General features: G+C 45.6%; 1 protein-coding gene across 2 annotated transcripts in view; it reads left to right on the forward strand.

The window, feature by feature from the left end:
• The window catches only part of LOC119177770 (neprilysin-1-like), a 54,498-nt gene that overhangs the window by 23,615 nt on the left and 15,564 nt on the right, over positions 1 to 15,319 (forward strand). The window contains exons 13-15 of one of the 2 annotated variants that reach the window (XM_075887435.1): positions 9,276 to 9,379; positions 10,244 to 10,303; positions 13,863 to 13,967. In XM_075887435.1, the coding sequence (XP_075743550.1) occupies positions 9,276 to 9,379; positions 10,244 to 10,303; positions 13,863 to 13,967 (269 nt within the window). The remainder of the gene's footprint in view (positions 1 to 9,275; positions 9,380 to 10,243; positions 10,304 to 13,862; positions 13,968 to 15,319) is intronic. The other variant, XM_075887436.1, reaches the window with a different exon arrangement.

Consider the following 15,319-nt stretch of genomic DNA (forward strand, 5'->3'; position numbering starts at 1 on the left):
CGCACTTTCACTGGAACTGGGAGTGGCATAAGCACAATGAGCGAGGAAAACATTTTGTGAACAAAAAAAAAGGGGGGGGGGGGCACGCTCCAAGAAAAAAAAAAACCGTGCTAGAAAGTTGTCCTGCATATTTTCGCAAGTCGTAAGCTTTTGCTGTGTGGGGGCCCTGGAGACAGATGGTGTAAGAAGCTCAGAATACATTTGTCTGGTTGGGCTGATGGATCTCACGTGTTTCCCACATCATTTAGCGACCATGCGCTTCCGAGAGCGAGCCTCCGAACCTGTACGTCACGGATACCTCGCTTCCGTATCGAATCGCGAAGAGCAGCTAGCCGTAACAAATTCAAGCTGGTGTCATCGTCCGTCGTTGCTTTCTGGAGAAGCGATAAGCAATGCGCTTCACTATGTCACCGGCAAGGAGCCGGCCGGTGGCCAGCGTGAGTGCTTCGACGAGGCAGGCGCACATAGCATCGCATATATTTTGTTCCACAGAAAACGATGTCTGCTGCAGTAAAGTGCAGCCTGAATTGTCCGCCCCATGCGCCAACTGTTGTCAAACATGTATAGACGAGAGCCGATAAGAGGCAGACGGAACCAACAAGCGGCAGCAGGTGAGCGCGAAGAAAACCCGGACAGTAGTCCATCTCTTTTGTTGGAAGTACATACATCACCCCCTCCCCGTAAGACTTTGCTGATAGCGAACTCGTATTCATTTGTGTCTCAAATGGCAATGAAATTCGCACAGGATCTGTATTATGTGATCGCCAGCTCTCTTTCATCGCACAGCCGTGCTCCTCAAAAAGGCCTAGTACGTCGTCGGTATGAAGCTTGAATACAGGCGTGCTGCGCTCTTTTACGCCCGTTATCATGAATACATGCTGCTTGGGCGGCGGTGCTTGTGCACCGCCGCCCAATGAGAATAATTTCACGGCCGTGGTTTGTGTGTACATAAGTATATTTCATGAACTTGTGCATCAGCAGTGCTAATACGGGTGGGCCCAACACAATAGTGTGGCAGCTGATTATACGCTAATCAAAAAGGTGAGATCAGGTGAGTTTATAATAGAAAGTTGGTGTGACTCTTAGCGAACTGCAGCCCACCTTAAGTTTGCGCTTGCACTTTTAACCGCTATTGTTAATCGATGCAAAAAACAGCACTTCTACTTCCACTACACGGCAGATCAAAACGTCGTGCCTATACATACCGGATTGTCGAGGCAGAGTCGAGTGATGTGCGTAGCCCGTTAAAGTGGTTGTTTACTCTGCACTTGTTGAGTGTGCGTGTTTGTATGTACGTTACTTTATGTGTCATCAATTTCGTCGTCATATGATATTTAATAAATCTGTCGACACTTTCAGCGAATGCGCCCGCCAACTTTTATTTTACTTGCCACCTGAAATAACTCCCAGAAATCACCTCAAAAATCTCGTGAAGGCAGTAAAAAATTACTCCTTCTATACTCGCTCAAAACCTTAGTCGCGTGAGGCATTACTACCCTTCTTGCGTTCCAAAAGTAAGCTAGCACAAAAGTAAATTTTTACTTCGGCTGGTAGGTGGTAAAAAAAACCACAGAAAAGGTAGTGTGCTAGAGGACCAGCGGTTTAGCCAGTTTTTGAGGTTATTTCAGGTTATATTGGTTAATTGCGCAGGTAGTGCCCGTTTGAGTTTTCTCCTGTTCGCGGTTGAACAATGAAGCTTCGTAGCGTACTCCTTAACTAAAGCTTACTATGGGTCTCTGTGTAAAATCGGAGTCTATTGTGTCTCATTGTCCATTAGCAATTGGCATGTTTCAGTGGTTCATCCCTGCGTTCTTTGCGGCTCTCCAGGTTTGTCTTTGGGTGAAGCCACGATTAGCACCTTCGTCAACGCCACCGCACGTGTAAGCGTTAACGCCCGCTGGTTCGCTTCTAGACATGGTTTCCTTTCGCAGGTGGGGGGGGGGGGGGTAATTTTTCAGTTTGCAGCTATGACCATGGATGCTTCAAAAACCAAGGAGAGCCCCTAATTTTTGAAGCATGGTCATAGCTGGAAATTCGAAAACACTGTTCTATGTGGCAGTTCTTGAAAGTTTGTGATGCAATTTACGACACGCTTGGCAAATGATCCTAGGCATATTTATGACGTACATGATTTAAATAAGAACTGAAAGTTTAGGTTTCCAGCAGGTTCGCTGATATCTGGCAGTGCTGATGGAACCAATTGACAGCTGACAAGATTATCTCTACTCGGAAATGTACGTGTCTTTGGGAGAACGTCGTTGACAGATTCAGCAATTAGCATTCGTAAGCCACTGTTACCCTGGCGTTGGGCTATTCATCGAGGTTGGCAGTTCGCATATTATGCCGTTTATAAACGAGACCAGTATGGAGGAAGCCCCGGGTGAGTTGCTAATTGAGGCGATCAGAACGAAACGATTGGCTGCTTAACAGCACTGCGCATGCAAGGGAAGCTGCGCCGTGGCGTTCCATTGCGCTATTTGACGGCTAAAATATCGCGTGGGTTGTTTGCAAGTGACGAAGTTACTCAAACTCTCTTGTAGACATGCTATGTCAACAAGAGTGGCTGAACAAAGGCGGAGAACACGTTACAAGATTGCTAGGAATTATTGCGCCAATTCAGCTTCTGAACTTCAAAATACGCTTTACTTGCGTACAATTTACTTGCGCCCATCGCAACTGGGTATACTACAGGTGTCTAACAGAAATGTTGTCGTTTCTCAACGATAAAGTTATAAAATGGCAAAGAATACGTATAAACCTCGATAGTGATGGCTCCTGCTTCCAGATTTACGGTGACTTGCTGCATAAACCCTCCTTTCGAAACACGTCTGTCGCACTTCCATGCTTTCTGTGACATCGGAAGCGTAATCGAGGCCGCGTAATTCATGTCTTGTTTCTTCTTTTGAGGCCCTCTAATATTCCTGTCCTACTAACTTCATTAGAGACTACTTCTTTTATCAAACATGGCTCTGAGGCGCCATGTTTCATAAAACATGGCTTTGAGGCTTGTATATACATGGCTCTTATAAACATGACATGGATGCAACTGTGACATAGCAGGTAGACAGACAGTTCGTAGCACTCTAATGGAAACTCAAGTGGGCGCAAATGGCCCCTCGGGGCACGGCGCACCGGTATGGTGGACTGTTTCGCCATATATATATATATATATATATATATATATATATATATATATATATATATATATATATATATATGGAGAGAAGTGTATACCTAAGGGCTCGTATTTCCGTGTTTTAACACAATACTAATGAGATGTAACAGATAGTAATGCCAAGGAATGTACAGGGGAAGTTATTAGAACCAATGGAATGTAAATAAGAACAAAGAAGAAAGCAAAGTGGATGAAAAAATTATCAGCTGTGAGCTGGGCTCACAGCTGGTAATTTTTAGGGGCGAAGCTCCTTAGGGCGTGGGCTGTGCGTCCCCTGTAGCCTGTATGTAGCCACCTCTAGTTTAGTTCTTGCAGTGTTCACTAGATGGCGGTACCGTCCCCTGTATGTAGCCACCTCTAGTTTAGTTCTTGCAGTGTTCACTAGATGACGGTACCGTCTCCTGTATGTAGCCACCTCTCGTTTAGTTCTTGTAGTGTTTACTAGATGGTGGTACTTGTAGCTGATGATGAAAAGATGCAAGATGTTATAAACTAGAAAGCGGTACTTGTAGTTGATGAAAGACGCGAGATCCTATAAAATAGGAATGATGTCACATATGGCGCGTGTCATTGGTTGAAGGCAATCGTTCGATTTAGTGCGGCAACGTACGCTAGGGAGAGCGATGTAATAAAATCGAGTGGGCAAAATGTACAGAGGATTCATGGTTTACCAGGTTTACCTCCGGAGCTTCGCCCACTCATCATCTTTCACTTCGTGGATATGGCGGAAGTTTTTTCCACTTTTCTTTCTCCTTTCTTCTTTTTTACATTCCATTGGTTCTAATAACTTCCCCTGTGCATTCCTTGGCATTACTGTCTGTTACATCTCATATATATATATATATATATATATATATATATATATATATATATATATATATATATATATATATATATATATATATATATATATATATAAATATATATATATATATATATATATATATATATATATATTGGCGCGACAAGCGAATGACTCTTTATTCTCTTTGATATCATCATCACCTGTACATCTTCTTCCTCTGCAAATATCATCACCAGCGTGATTTAGCTCGAGCCTGGCTGAATAAACCGGTTCCTCACAAGTGGTGGACGGTGCTATTCGTTCCCTCAAGTCCACTCGCCCGTTCTCGCTGGAGCTCCGCTTGGGTCGCCGCATACAACCGTTTGCCATGGCGGCCCAAGAAAACCCTGGCCCATCCAACGTCGTCGTCCTATTGCAGCCACCGTCACCCGCTCCGCCCAACAACATTCGCCTGCGTGATCCACCTGTGTTTTCCGGTCTCCGAGGCGATGATGTCAAAGACTGGATCAAGAACTATGACCTCGTCAGCGATTTGAACAGGTGCGACAATCCACAGAAGTTGCGCAGCGTTCCATTTTACTTGTCCGATGTTGCGAAAACTTGGTTCTGGAACCACCACCTGGATCTTCCCGACTGGGACACTTTCGAGCAGCAAATTCGTCAGATATTTGGTGTCCCAGCGGTTCGCACTGAGGCAGCAAAGAAGAAACTCGCTGAACGCACGCAGCTGCCGGGTGAATCTTACACCTCTTATATTGAAGATGTGCTTGCACTGTGCAAGCGCGTTAACACCGGCATGTCTCAGAACGACCAAATACGCCACATTATTAAAGGCATTAACACCGTCGCCTTTAACGCCCTCGCCACGCAAAATCCTGCCACCACCCAGGACGTTATAACCATCTGTCAGCGACTTGACGAGCTTCAGTCTCTTCGCCTTTGCTACGATGCCATCGACGTTCGTTTGCCTGCACCCCTCGACTTGTGTGCGCTTATTCGCGACATCGTTTGTGAAGAGCTGCACGGGTGCTGCTCTTCCTGTGCTGCGGAAGTTACTTTCCCTTCTGAAAAAGATAGCTTGCGAGACCTGATTAAACAAGAGAGCGCCTCCGCATCGCGTGCGACGTGTTCAAACAGTTCCTGCGTGTGCCAGACGTGCACGTACGCCGAAGTTCCAGTGCTCTCTGCCGCACCGCACCGTTTCTGTGCCTACAACAGCAGATCATACGCCTGTGGCTTCGTTATCACCACCAGTGCGTGCACCACCTTACTACGCACCTCAGCGCCCACCTCGACCAATCTGTTACTACTGCTGCTATCGAGGACTAATCGCTCGGTTTTGTCGAAGGCGCCAACAAGACGAGCAACGTGGCTACGCTCCCGAAGAACATCGAAGCTTCCATCCGACCATGAACTACCTACGACCACCCTCCCGATCGTCCTATTACCGTTCACCGTCTCCTACCTACCATACTGATATGCCTGGGAATTCCCGTAGGTCTCGCCGCAGGTCGCCTTCGCCAGGTCACCGTTCAGTGTCGCCTCTACGTCCCACCTCCCATTCCACGAACACCCACGCGGAAAACTCCCCAATGCAGTTTTAGGAGAGGAAACTGCATCTCTTGGACAGCTAACAATTCCTCCAGAGCGGCCATCGAATTTTATAGTAGTGTTTATAGAAGGTGTACGTGTTGAGGCTCTTGTAGACACTGGCTCTGCCGTTTCGATTATTTGTGCTGATTTTTGTTCTCGCCTTCGAAAAGGCGCCACACCTTATGGCGGCCAACCTCTACGTGTGGCGACCAACACTCTCATTCGTCCACTAGCACAGTGTACTGTTCGTGTCTGCATAAAAGGCATTCGTCATCACATTGTTTTCGCGGTATTTCGTGGGTGCACCCACGCTCTCATTCTTGGGCGGGATTTCTTGTCTTCTGCGTCCGCTTTCATATCATGTCATCAGCGCCTCCTGCATCTAAATGCCACTGACTGTTCTCCGCTTGAACACGATGGACGCATCCGCCTTGTCACCAAGTCAGATTATGTACTTCAGCCATACATCGAAGGAATTACAAGTGTTAATTGCACCAACAATGTGGATGGTGACGTACTAATTCTCCCTTACGGTCATACCCTACGTAGGGGCATTGTGATCACACCAGGGCTTATTCGCTTCTTTGATTGGTCTACGTACCTAACCACCATAAATCAAACGCCCGAGTGTGTACTGCTCCCCTGTGGCTCAACAGTATCTTGCACGGTCGACAGTGAGCCTGTTGCGATTGTTACTCTTTCGAACAACAACCACAACGATGTTCCGAAGTCACAATCACTGCCATTCAATGCCTCTGCCACACCTGTGTCGGCAACAATAAGCAATGACTTAACACCTGATCAAACTGAAGATTTGCTCGCCCTGTTAAATAGACACCGTTCTCTATTTGACGTGAACTCGCCCGCCCTCAGCATGACTACCACCGCTACTCACAGCATCCAGACTGACGGCTCTCGTATTGTACATCGGCGTCCATATCGCATGTCTCAGGCAGAACGCAAGATGATCGAGGAAAACATCTCAGACATGCTACGACGCAACATCATACGTCCTTCCTCGAGTCCCTGGTCATCCCCAGTTGTTCTCGTTCAAAATAAAGATGGGACAGTGCGTTTCTGCGTCGATTACTGTGCGCTAAACAAAATAACGCGCAAGGATGTTTATCCCCTCCCTCGGATCGACGATGCACTGGATTCATTACAGGGCGCAGAGTATTTTTCTAGCCTCGACCTTAGGTCAGGCTACTGGCAGATACCAATGTCGGAGTCTAATAAAGAGAAGACTGCCTTTTCAACGCCAGATGGGTTGTACGAGTTCAATGTGATGCCTTTTGGACTCTGAATGCGCCCGCCACCTTCGAACGCATGATAGACGGCGTATTGCGTGGTTTGAAATGAAAAACATGTCTGTGCTATCTATATGACATAGTAGTGTTTTCACCCACGTTCTCGCAGTATCTACAACGTCTTGGCGAAGTCCTCACATGCCTTGCAAAAGCCGGTCTACAGCTTAACACCAAGTAATGAACCTTTGCTAGCGAGAGAATCAAGGTTCTCGGCCACCTTGTCAACAAAGAAGGAATTCGGCCCGACCCCTAGAAGCTTGCCGCTGTCCTCGATTTTCCTCGTCCACTACGTCAAAAGGACCTGCGCAGCTTTCTTGGGTTATCTTCTTACTTCCGGCGCTTCATACGTGGTTTCGCGGAACTTGCGTTTCCGCTCCATCAACTCCTCGCAAGGAATGTCCCCTTCATTTGGTCTGAAGACTGCGAAAGTGCTTTCACGGCATTGAAGCAAGCCCTCACGTCGGATCCGGTACTGTGCCATCTCGATTCCACTGCACCCACCATCCTTCACACCGACGCAAGTAGTCATGGTCTTGGTGCGGTACTCTTGCAGCGTGACAAAAACTCACGCGAACGCGTCGTTGCTTACGCAAGTCGTGCTCTTACCGCTCCAGAAAAGTATTACACTATCACCGAGCAGGAGTGCCTTGCTGTTGTTTCGGCAGTGCAAAGATTCCGACCATATCTTCACGGCCGTCATTTTGCCGTCGTGACCGACCATAACACTCTATGCTGGCTTTCAACGCTCGAAAACTTATCGGGTCGCCTCGGTCGCTGGGCGCTTCGCTTGCAGGAGTATGATTTCGATGTCGCCTACAGATCTGGGAAGAAGCATCAAGATGCTGATGCTCTATCGCGCTGTTCTTTGCCCAGCGGAAGCCACTCACCATCGATACTCTAAAACGACAGCACCTCTCCAATCGAAGCGCTAAGTTCATCACCTGCCACCCTATCCGTCCTTGTTTCACAACAACGTGTCGACCCATACACACTGCCGCACCATTGTTGACCGCTTGACCGGCTCTACTACTCCTCCAAACGCCAGACTCCGTTGACAACTTAAAAAATTGAAGCTTGTCGATAATACTTTATGTCGCTACATTTACCACATCGATGGCAACAAGTGGGTACCCGTCATCCCACGTTCTCTGCAACGTGAAGTTCTGGAAGCCTTTCATGATGCTCCAACCGCCGCTCATCTAGGCTATCACAAGACTTACGACAAAATACGAAGTCGTTGTTTTTGGCCTGGCCTCTCTTCAGCCGCAGCTAAGTAGGTCGCCTCCTGTGTCCATTTCTAACGGCGAAAACAACCGACAACTGCTCCGGCTGACTTAATGTAACCTCTTCCTTGTCCCGCCTCGCCTTTTGAAGTCGTTGGAATCGATTTATATGGCCCTCTTCCTATATCATCTAATGGGAATAGCTGGATTGTCATGGCCGTCGACCACCTTACCCGCTATGCAGAAACAGCTTCTATACCAGCTGGGACTGCCACTGAGATCGCCGATTTCTTTCTTCGCCCCGTCTTTTTGCGTCATGGAGTTCCACGCATACTTCTCAGTGATCATGGCAAAGTCTTCCTATCTTCCATTGTCGAGCAAGTTTTGCGTGCCTCGAACACTGTTCACAAGACCACTTCTAGCTACCACCCGCACACCAACGGATTGACTGAACGGTTTCATCGGACTCTATCGGACATGGCCATGTACATTCACCCCAACCACACTAACTGGGATGCAGTTCTACCCTTTGTGACATTCGCCTATAATACGGCTGCTCAACGCACTACCGGCTTTTCTCCATTTTTTCTCGTCCATGGTCGCTCGCCTAGTTTCGGTCTGGATGTCTCTTTCCTTTCGGCCCCTGCACCCTCGACGGCTCCTTTCTCTGAAGAATTCCTATCTCGTCTCGCACACTGCCGTCACCAGGCCCGTGTTAACACCGGCCTCTGTCAAGACACTCGAAAATCTCGCTACGACTCGTCTCGCCGTGTTGTGAGTTTTTCCCCTGGTGACGAAGTTCTTCTATGGACTCCACTACGCGTCCTTGGCCTATGCGACAAATTCATCAGTCGCTTCATTGGGCCGTACACGGTGGTCGAACAGACATCTCCTGTCAATTACCGCGTTTCTCCTCTTGGCGCTAGTCCTGATCATCGTTGCCGAGGAACAGAGATAGTGCACGTATCTCGTTTAAAGCCTTATGCGCGACGCATTTTATAATACTGTCAAGCGACCAGGCGGCCGCTTTCACCGCGCGGGGAAATTAGTGTGAGCGCGACAAGCGAATGACTCTTTATTCTCTTTGATATCATCATCTATATCTGCCGTATATATCTGCGGCACGTATCTCACACCTTTGATACTATTGTTCCTGCTATCTGTTTTTGCAGAAAACTTTTATAACCCCTTTAGTATCTACTGGACGAGGGAAGCAACAGCTGCTTTAAAGGCGAGGCAAGACTGCTTCGCTAAACAATATCGAGCCAACGACTACGTAAGTATATTTTAACCCATTACCAGTTTATACCGCTATTAGCCTTCGTAGAGGAGCTGGAAGGCATCACGTATTTGATATTCATGTCTCCTGGTATAGAGAAGTTTGCCAGAACTGGAAGATTCTGCTGGATGATCTTGAGAGTATCGTGTTGCTTAGTGGCAATTCAGGATTTCCAATATACGACGAAAAAGTTGAAAAAAACAACAACCCCTTGCACCTTTAGGTAAAAGGGCATTGCGTTGAAAATGTTGCGTGGTGCAAGCTTCGCCCAGTGTATGTAAAATTCATTGAATATTGTTATCTTAAATGATAAACGCCGTGCCACCTTGCTTTCTCGCATGACTGCTTTTGAACATCTTTCCTCATCTTTGTCATGAAGACTTACCAACAACCACAACTTCCTATCGTTCTGAACCCCGTCGCCGATTGCTTACATAATGTCTTGAGTGACAAAGCATGCCTGCCGAAAAACCAAGTTTTGTTATATTACAATATCAACGAGCAGAAACAATTCATTTCTGGCAGTTGACTAGTGTGCACGTAAAAATAGCTGGTGACTAAGGTTGTTCGATCGCTGTAAAAATTATCATTCACGTTGCGTGTGCTCCTTGGTTTGAGTTCTAAAAGACAAAGGACATTATTTTGGATAGTTTCTATTCCTTTGAGGTTCTTCACTACCACTGAAACTTCAAACTATGAGGTATCCCTTGACAATTTGAAATAGGCAGCGAGCAGAAAACTATTTAGGAGAAGTGCTGCTCGGAAAAAAACGATAACAAAAGTACAGTTACCGTGAAGTTTACTCAGCCCTATCAACACCACTTTTATATTACGTAACGTGTATGTCATTTTCTCTTAAAGCGTACGTCGTATGCATTCACGAGGATTGCTGAAAACGCCGCGCTACGCGTCGCATATGAGGTAAGTGCACAGTGCGCCATGTCCTTAATATATGCCAATTTTCGGCCAACGTCATAAATACAGAAGTAGCACCTGGCAGTACCAGTGAAGTGATGCGAAAGATTACCGCAATGCTTCCTCCAAGCAGTGAGGAGACTCGAAGAGAGTCATGCTTTGAACATGTACCTTGCATATATGCATAGGCCGCATAATATTATGACTCATTTTTCGCTATGGCGGCCCACTAAACAATCCTGAAGCGGGTGTTCAATGATTCAGAATTTCAGAAACGCTTTTCGGAGACTAGAGTTGTAATGTGGGCTCGTTGGTGATGCATTTGAAACAATGTTTTGTAGCGCGAGGCGAAATACGGAAACAGGAAGGGATAGACGAAGAGGATGAAGCGCTACTAGCAACCACATGTTAATTTTCAAGCCATATTCGTCAGGCAGACAGAGAAGCACGTGGGATCAATCAGAAAATTGTGTGACAATGTAATCTATCTGAATAAAATATAACAGACAAACCATGTATCACCATGTACGCAGGAAATCAAGCTCATTGGTTGACAGAGCGATTGAAGGATTGCTGATACCGACATCGCCAAGAGCGTCAATAAGTTCGACTTCCATGATGAAACGAGTCAAATCATATTTATGCCGACCAGCAATGATTGTATTCTAGAACATGCATGAACTTGAAGAACGAGCAAATCTTCCGGGGCAGTTTATTCGATTGATAACTGTGCTCTCTCAGTCACTCATTCAAACACCTATTGGCTTGGCCGGCACATTGCTTCCCTCCTGAGAAAGAAATAAGGTAAAGAAAAAACTACTTGCACTGAAAAACTTGATGATATGCCTTTTTGTGCACACCACCCTATTTCGCGAGATTGATTTGTAATTACACCTAATTTCCTAAGTTTATTCGGCACTGAACGTACCACCCAATTATTGTGACAAAACACTACCTTCTCTTCGTTATGTGACAGCTGATGAAAATACGGAATTACGGCCATGCGTCTTGGTTCTACTTATATATCGTCGTGAACGTTCGGTTGGTTTGTACTTCCCCTATTTATTTTCATGTCCTTTTATGCTACCGAAACTAAAACATGGTCCGGATAGCCAGATTCATGCATTTGTGAGATCTGATTATGGAAGCTCTGCTTCATTAGGTGCACACATGATTGGTTTAATGCGTTCCTGAGACAAGTCGTCACGATGACTTTCTTGCTTAGTTTGAAATGACATGAATGAAATGGGAGTAAAACTTTCTGAGCATAATTTCAGGCTTGAAAGGAGCCCGAGTTCAAAAACAGACATGCTGTTGCTATCGTAGTGCTGTATGCTCTTTTTCTATATCTCCCTGTTTCCGCTTTTAAGGCTTCACGCAACACAAATCAGGCTTGTACGAACCATTCGCCAGCAAACGTGGACGTATAACCAAGGAAGGTACGGCCTCCCTCCCCCTACCTCCCAATTTTTTCTTGTATGTACAATATGGTCCACTGTTAAAAGGAACACTCGAATGCACACCATCAATATTTCTGGCCCTCTAAGAGCAAACGGATTAAGAAACATCCTTCATTCAAGTCAGTAGTACGTCGAGACGAGTCGGAACATTCACCCACGAGTAGTCTCATGCATATCTAAGCCGCTATGATTCCGTAAGGCAGCGAAATATAAATATGCTGCTCACACAGCTGTTCCCAATAACAGTGGACCCATCTGTACATACATGCAGACCCGAAGACACACACGCTAACATACATAAAGTATGATTGACTCCCCCTCGCCCCCCTCATGAAAACATTTCCCGGTTACGCTTCTTGTATATACGAAGGGCTTAAACGGACCCTAAACAGTGCCAAGTTAAAAGGCAATGCAGTAGCTTCTTTGTTGCCTTGCCTACCCTTCGTACAAGCGCTATCTTCTTCCCCCACTTATTCATAAAATACGTGAAATGGCAGCAATAAGCACTTGAACCGTCAGGATTTTGCGTTTTACACGCTTCTATCTCCGGTTGAGCCGTTGCTGATGTAGAAAAGAAGGAAACTCAGCATATCGCGCACAATGTCATGCGAGACAAAGAGCAGGTAAGAGGCTGCATAACAATTAAAGGAGGGTATTTGGCATTTCTCAAATGATATAACTCGTATACCAACGAATAAAGAGCTTACGTTATCACGAAATCACGAGAGCAATGTGCCGACGTCAGGAATCGTGCTGCGAAGACGGGAAATGCCAAGAGAAAATAACACGCTGGCTTTTGGTAAATTTAGAGGCTCCTTAGGGGCCTGTGATATAGGCGTTTCTATTTCCGCTGACCATACCTCCTGTATTATCTCGGGCTTGAGCTTCCACTCTTGAAAGTACAAGTGAACGAGAGACAAGCTAAGCACGTAGTCTTAACTTAATTAGGCGTTGAAGGTGTTCGGCCTCAATGCAAGGTAGCGCTCACAAACATCCCATTTTTTTTCGTTTTAGAAAATGGTGTTTGTGCATGAATGCAGACGGACTTTTGGACGTCGGAAGGGGGTGGGGGGTTGGCATTTCCTTTATCATGATGATAAATATAGTAATAATCTCTACTCTTAAGAGCAGCAATTAGGATGAGCACCCACTTGGTTTTAAGCGATATTATTATTGAAGATAGTAGGAATTATACCTTTAACGTTGGCCATGATAGCATTTAAGCGACCATCTAAAAAATTCCGCCATATCCACGAAGTGAATGATGATGAGTGGGCGAAGCTCCGGAGGTAAACCTGGTAAACCATGAATCCTCTGTACATTTTGCCCACTCGATTTTATTACATCGCTCCCCCTAGCGTATGTCGCCGCACTAAATCGAACGATAGCCTTCAACCAATTACACGCGCCATATGTGACATCATTCCTATTTTATAAGATCTCGCGTCTTTCATCAACTACAAGTACCGCTTTCTAGTTTATAACATCTTGCATCTTTTCATCATCAGCTACAAGTACCACCATCTAGTAAACACTACAAGAACTAAACGAGAGGTGGCTACATACAGGAGACGGTACCGCCATCTAGTGAACACTGCAAGAACTAAACTTGAGGTGGCTACATACAGGGGACGGTACCGCCATCTAGTGAACACTGCAAGAACTAAACTAGAGGTGGCTACATACAGGTTACAGGGGACGCACAGCCCACGCCCTAAGGAGCTTCGCCCCTAAAAGGAAGACTTGATGATATTATACCTGCAGTTTGCAAATTGGAGCGGTCTGTAAGAGCTTGAGAGAAAAGGTAAGAGCTTAGAGCACTCGTACGCATTGTATCCGGGGCTGCGCTGTATGGAGGAAATACGGGCTTTCTCTTCGTGGGTATCAGCTCAGTTGTTTGGGCGTTAGTTATGTATCATACTATGATCGACCTATAAATATGACAGTCAAATTTGTGCTAATGAGGTAATCTAGGAGGTATCCTCGCATATACAAAAACACGCATTTCTGCCTGTAAATCTTGAGAAGGGACAAATGTTGCCAATACATGAAATTGATATTTATTTTAGTGGCATCTTCATAATGCTATCATTTTGTCATTTCAGAATTATCAGCAGAGGCTGTACACGAAGCGTTACCTGAACAAGGACTACCGTCTTAATCATTTAAATATGACGGCTGACCAGCTTTTTTTCATCTACTATACACTGGTACGCCCATACAGTTCAGAATATTGTCAATAACAGCCCACTACTCAAAGTTGAAGGTCTTCTCACGGCAGACCTGTAGTGTATATCCTTTGGTACAATAGTTCCCTGTGATTTTGGTAGCTAGGGATTTTAGCGAGTGCCCATGGTAGAGAATAGATGGGCATCTCTCAGTTAGGTAAAAGGATGCAGCCGGTGTGCAAAATCTGGACGCATGGGATGTTTCAAAACCAAGTTTGAATTGAAGAAGAGTACCAATGTTGTGTTCCTTTTCGTTTTGTTACTATTACACAGTAATACGTGTGTCATTTGGCCGGAAATATGTGCACAGTGTACATAAGCATTTTTTCGACATTTTGGTGCAAAGAGGCGCCTATTTGATAAGAACGAATTTCTATTTCTATAGTCAAGAGAAACCTCTTGTTTCTGCTGAAATTGTTATTCATTTATTTAAAAAAATATCTATCAGAACTGAAATGTCTTATGCCAGTGCTCTACATGAACTACACGAAAAACACTTGCGAAGCCATAATACTGCACCACACTCCTGTTCTATCGCACTCGGTTCCGGCCATCTGATGAGAGCGCTATGTACAATCAAAGGTGCAATATACACAATGTGCAAACGCCTATATGCTGTTCCTATCACGAACGAGTAGGTAGCTCCTGTTCTTCATATAGAAAGATGCACGGGAGCATCAGAGTATATTCTTAAAAACGCGAATGATAGCACGACGACCTGTTTATGAAAGCCGATGCCTGATCAGACAAAGAGCCTGATATAAATGTCCACTATCTTCACACCCGCATGTATGCCAGGGCAAAAGATTGTACAGTCAACTGCGTGTGAACGTGCACAATAAAATTTACGTGTGCTTGCTTCCACGTTAACTGACATGCTCCCAAGCTGGACCATTCTCTGGAACTGCATCAGGTGCTAACGCCGGAACCTTTTCTCCACCATAGGCCGCTCGCTGCCTTGCGCAGCTTCGGCTTCGGCGACCAAGTTTGGGCCGTTCAGTAGGCCCACGAGGCGGCGCTGAGGCAAAGCATCGACGTCTTTGGGAGACCTAAGGCGCGGTCAGCCAAAGCTCTGCAGGCTTATCAATAAAATTGTAAAAAATTGGTGGTATGATAAAATACGCCGTACAGGGACCTATTTAAAGCAACATGATGTAGCTCCACCTCTATAACGAGCTAAAAAATATAGGATGTTAACACGCCACTAAACAAACTTCACGCCACTAAACAAACAAACGCCACTAAACAAACACTGTTCACGAAATAATGCTGAGTTTCCCACTAATACATTATTTCGGCAACCTATTTGCTTTCGCGAAATGACCATGCAGGAA

This window comes from Rhipicephalus microplus, chromosome 1 (genome assembly GCF_043290135.1).
Source record: "Rhipicephalus microplus isolate Deutch F79 chromosome 1, USDA_Rmic, whole genome shotgun sequence".
NCBI classification, from domain to species: Eukaryota; Metazoa; Arthropoda; class Arachnida; order Ixodida; family Ixodidae; genus Rhipicephalus; species Rhipicephalus microplus.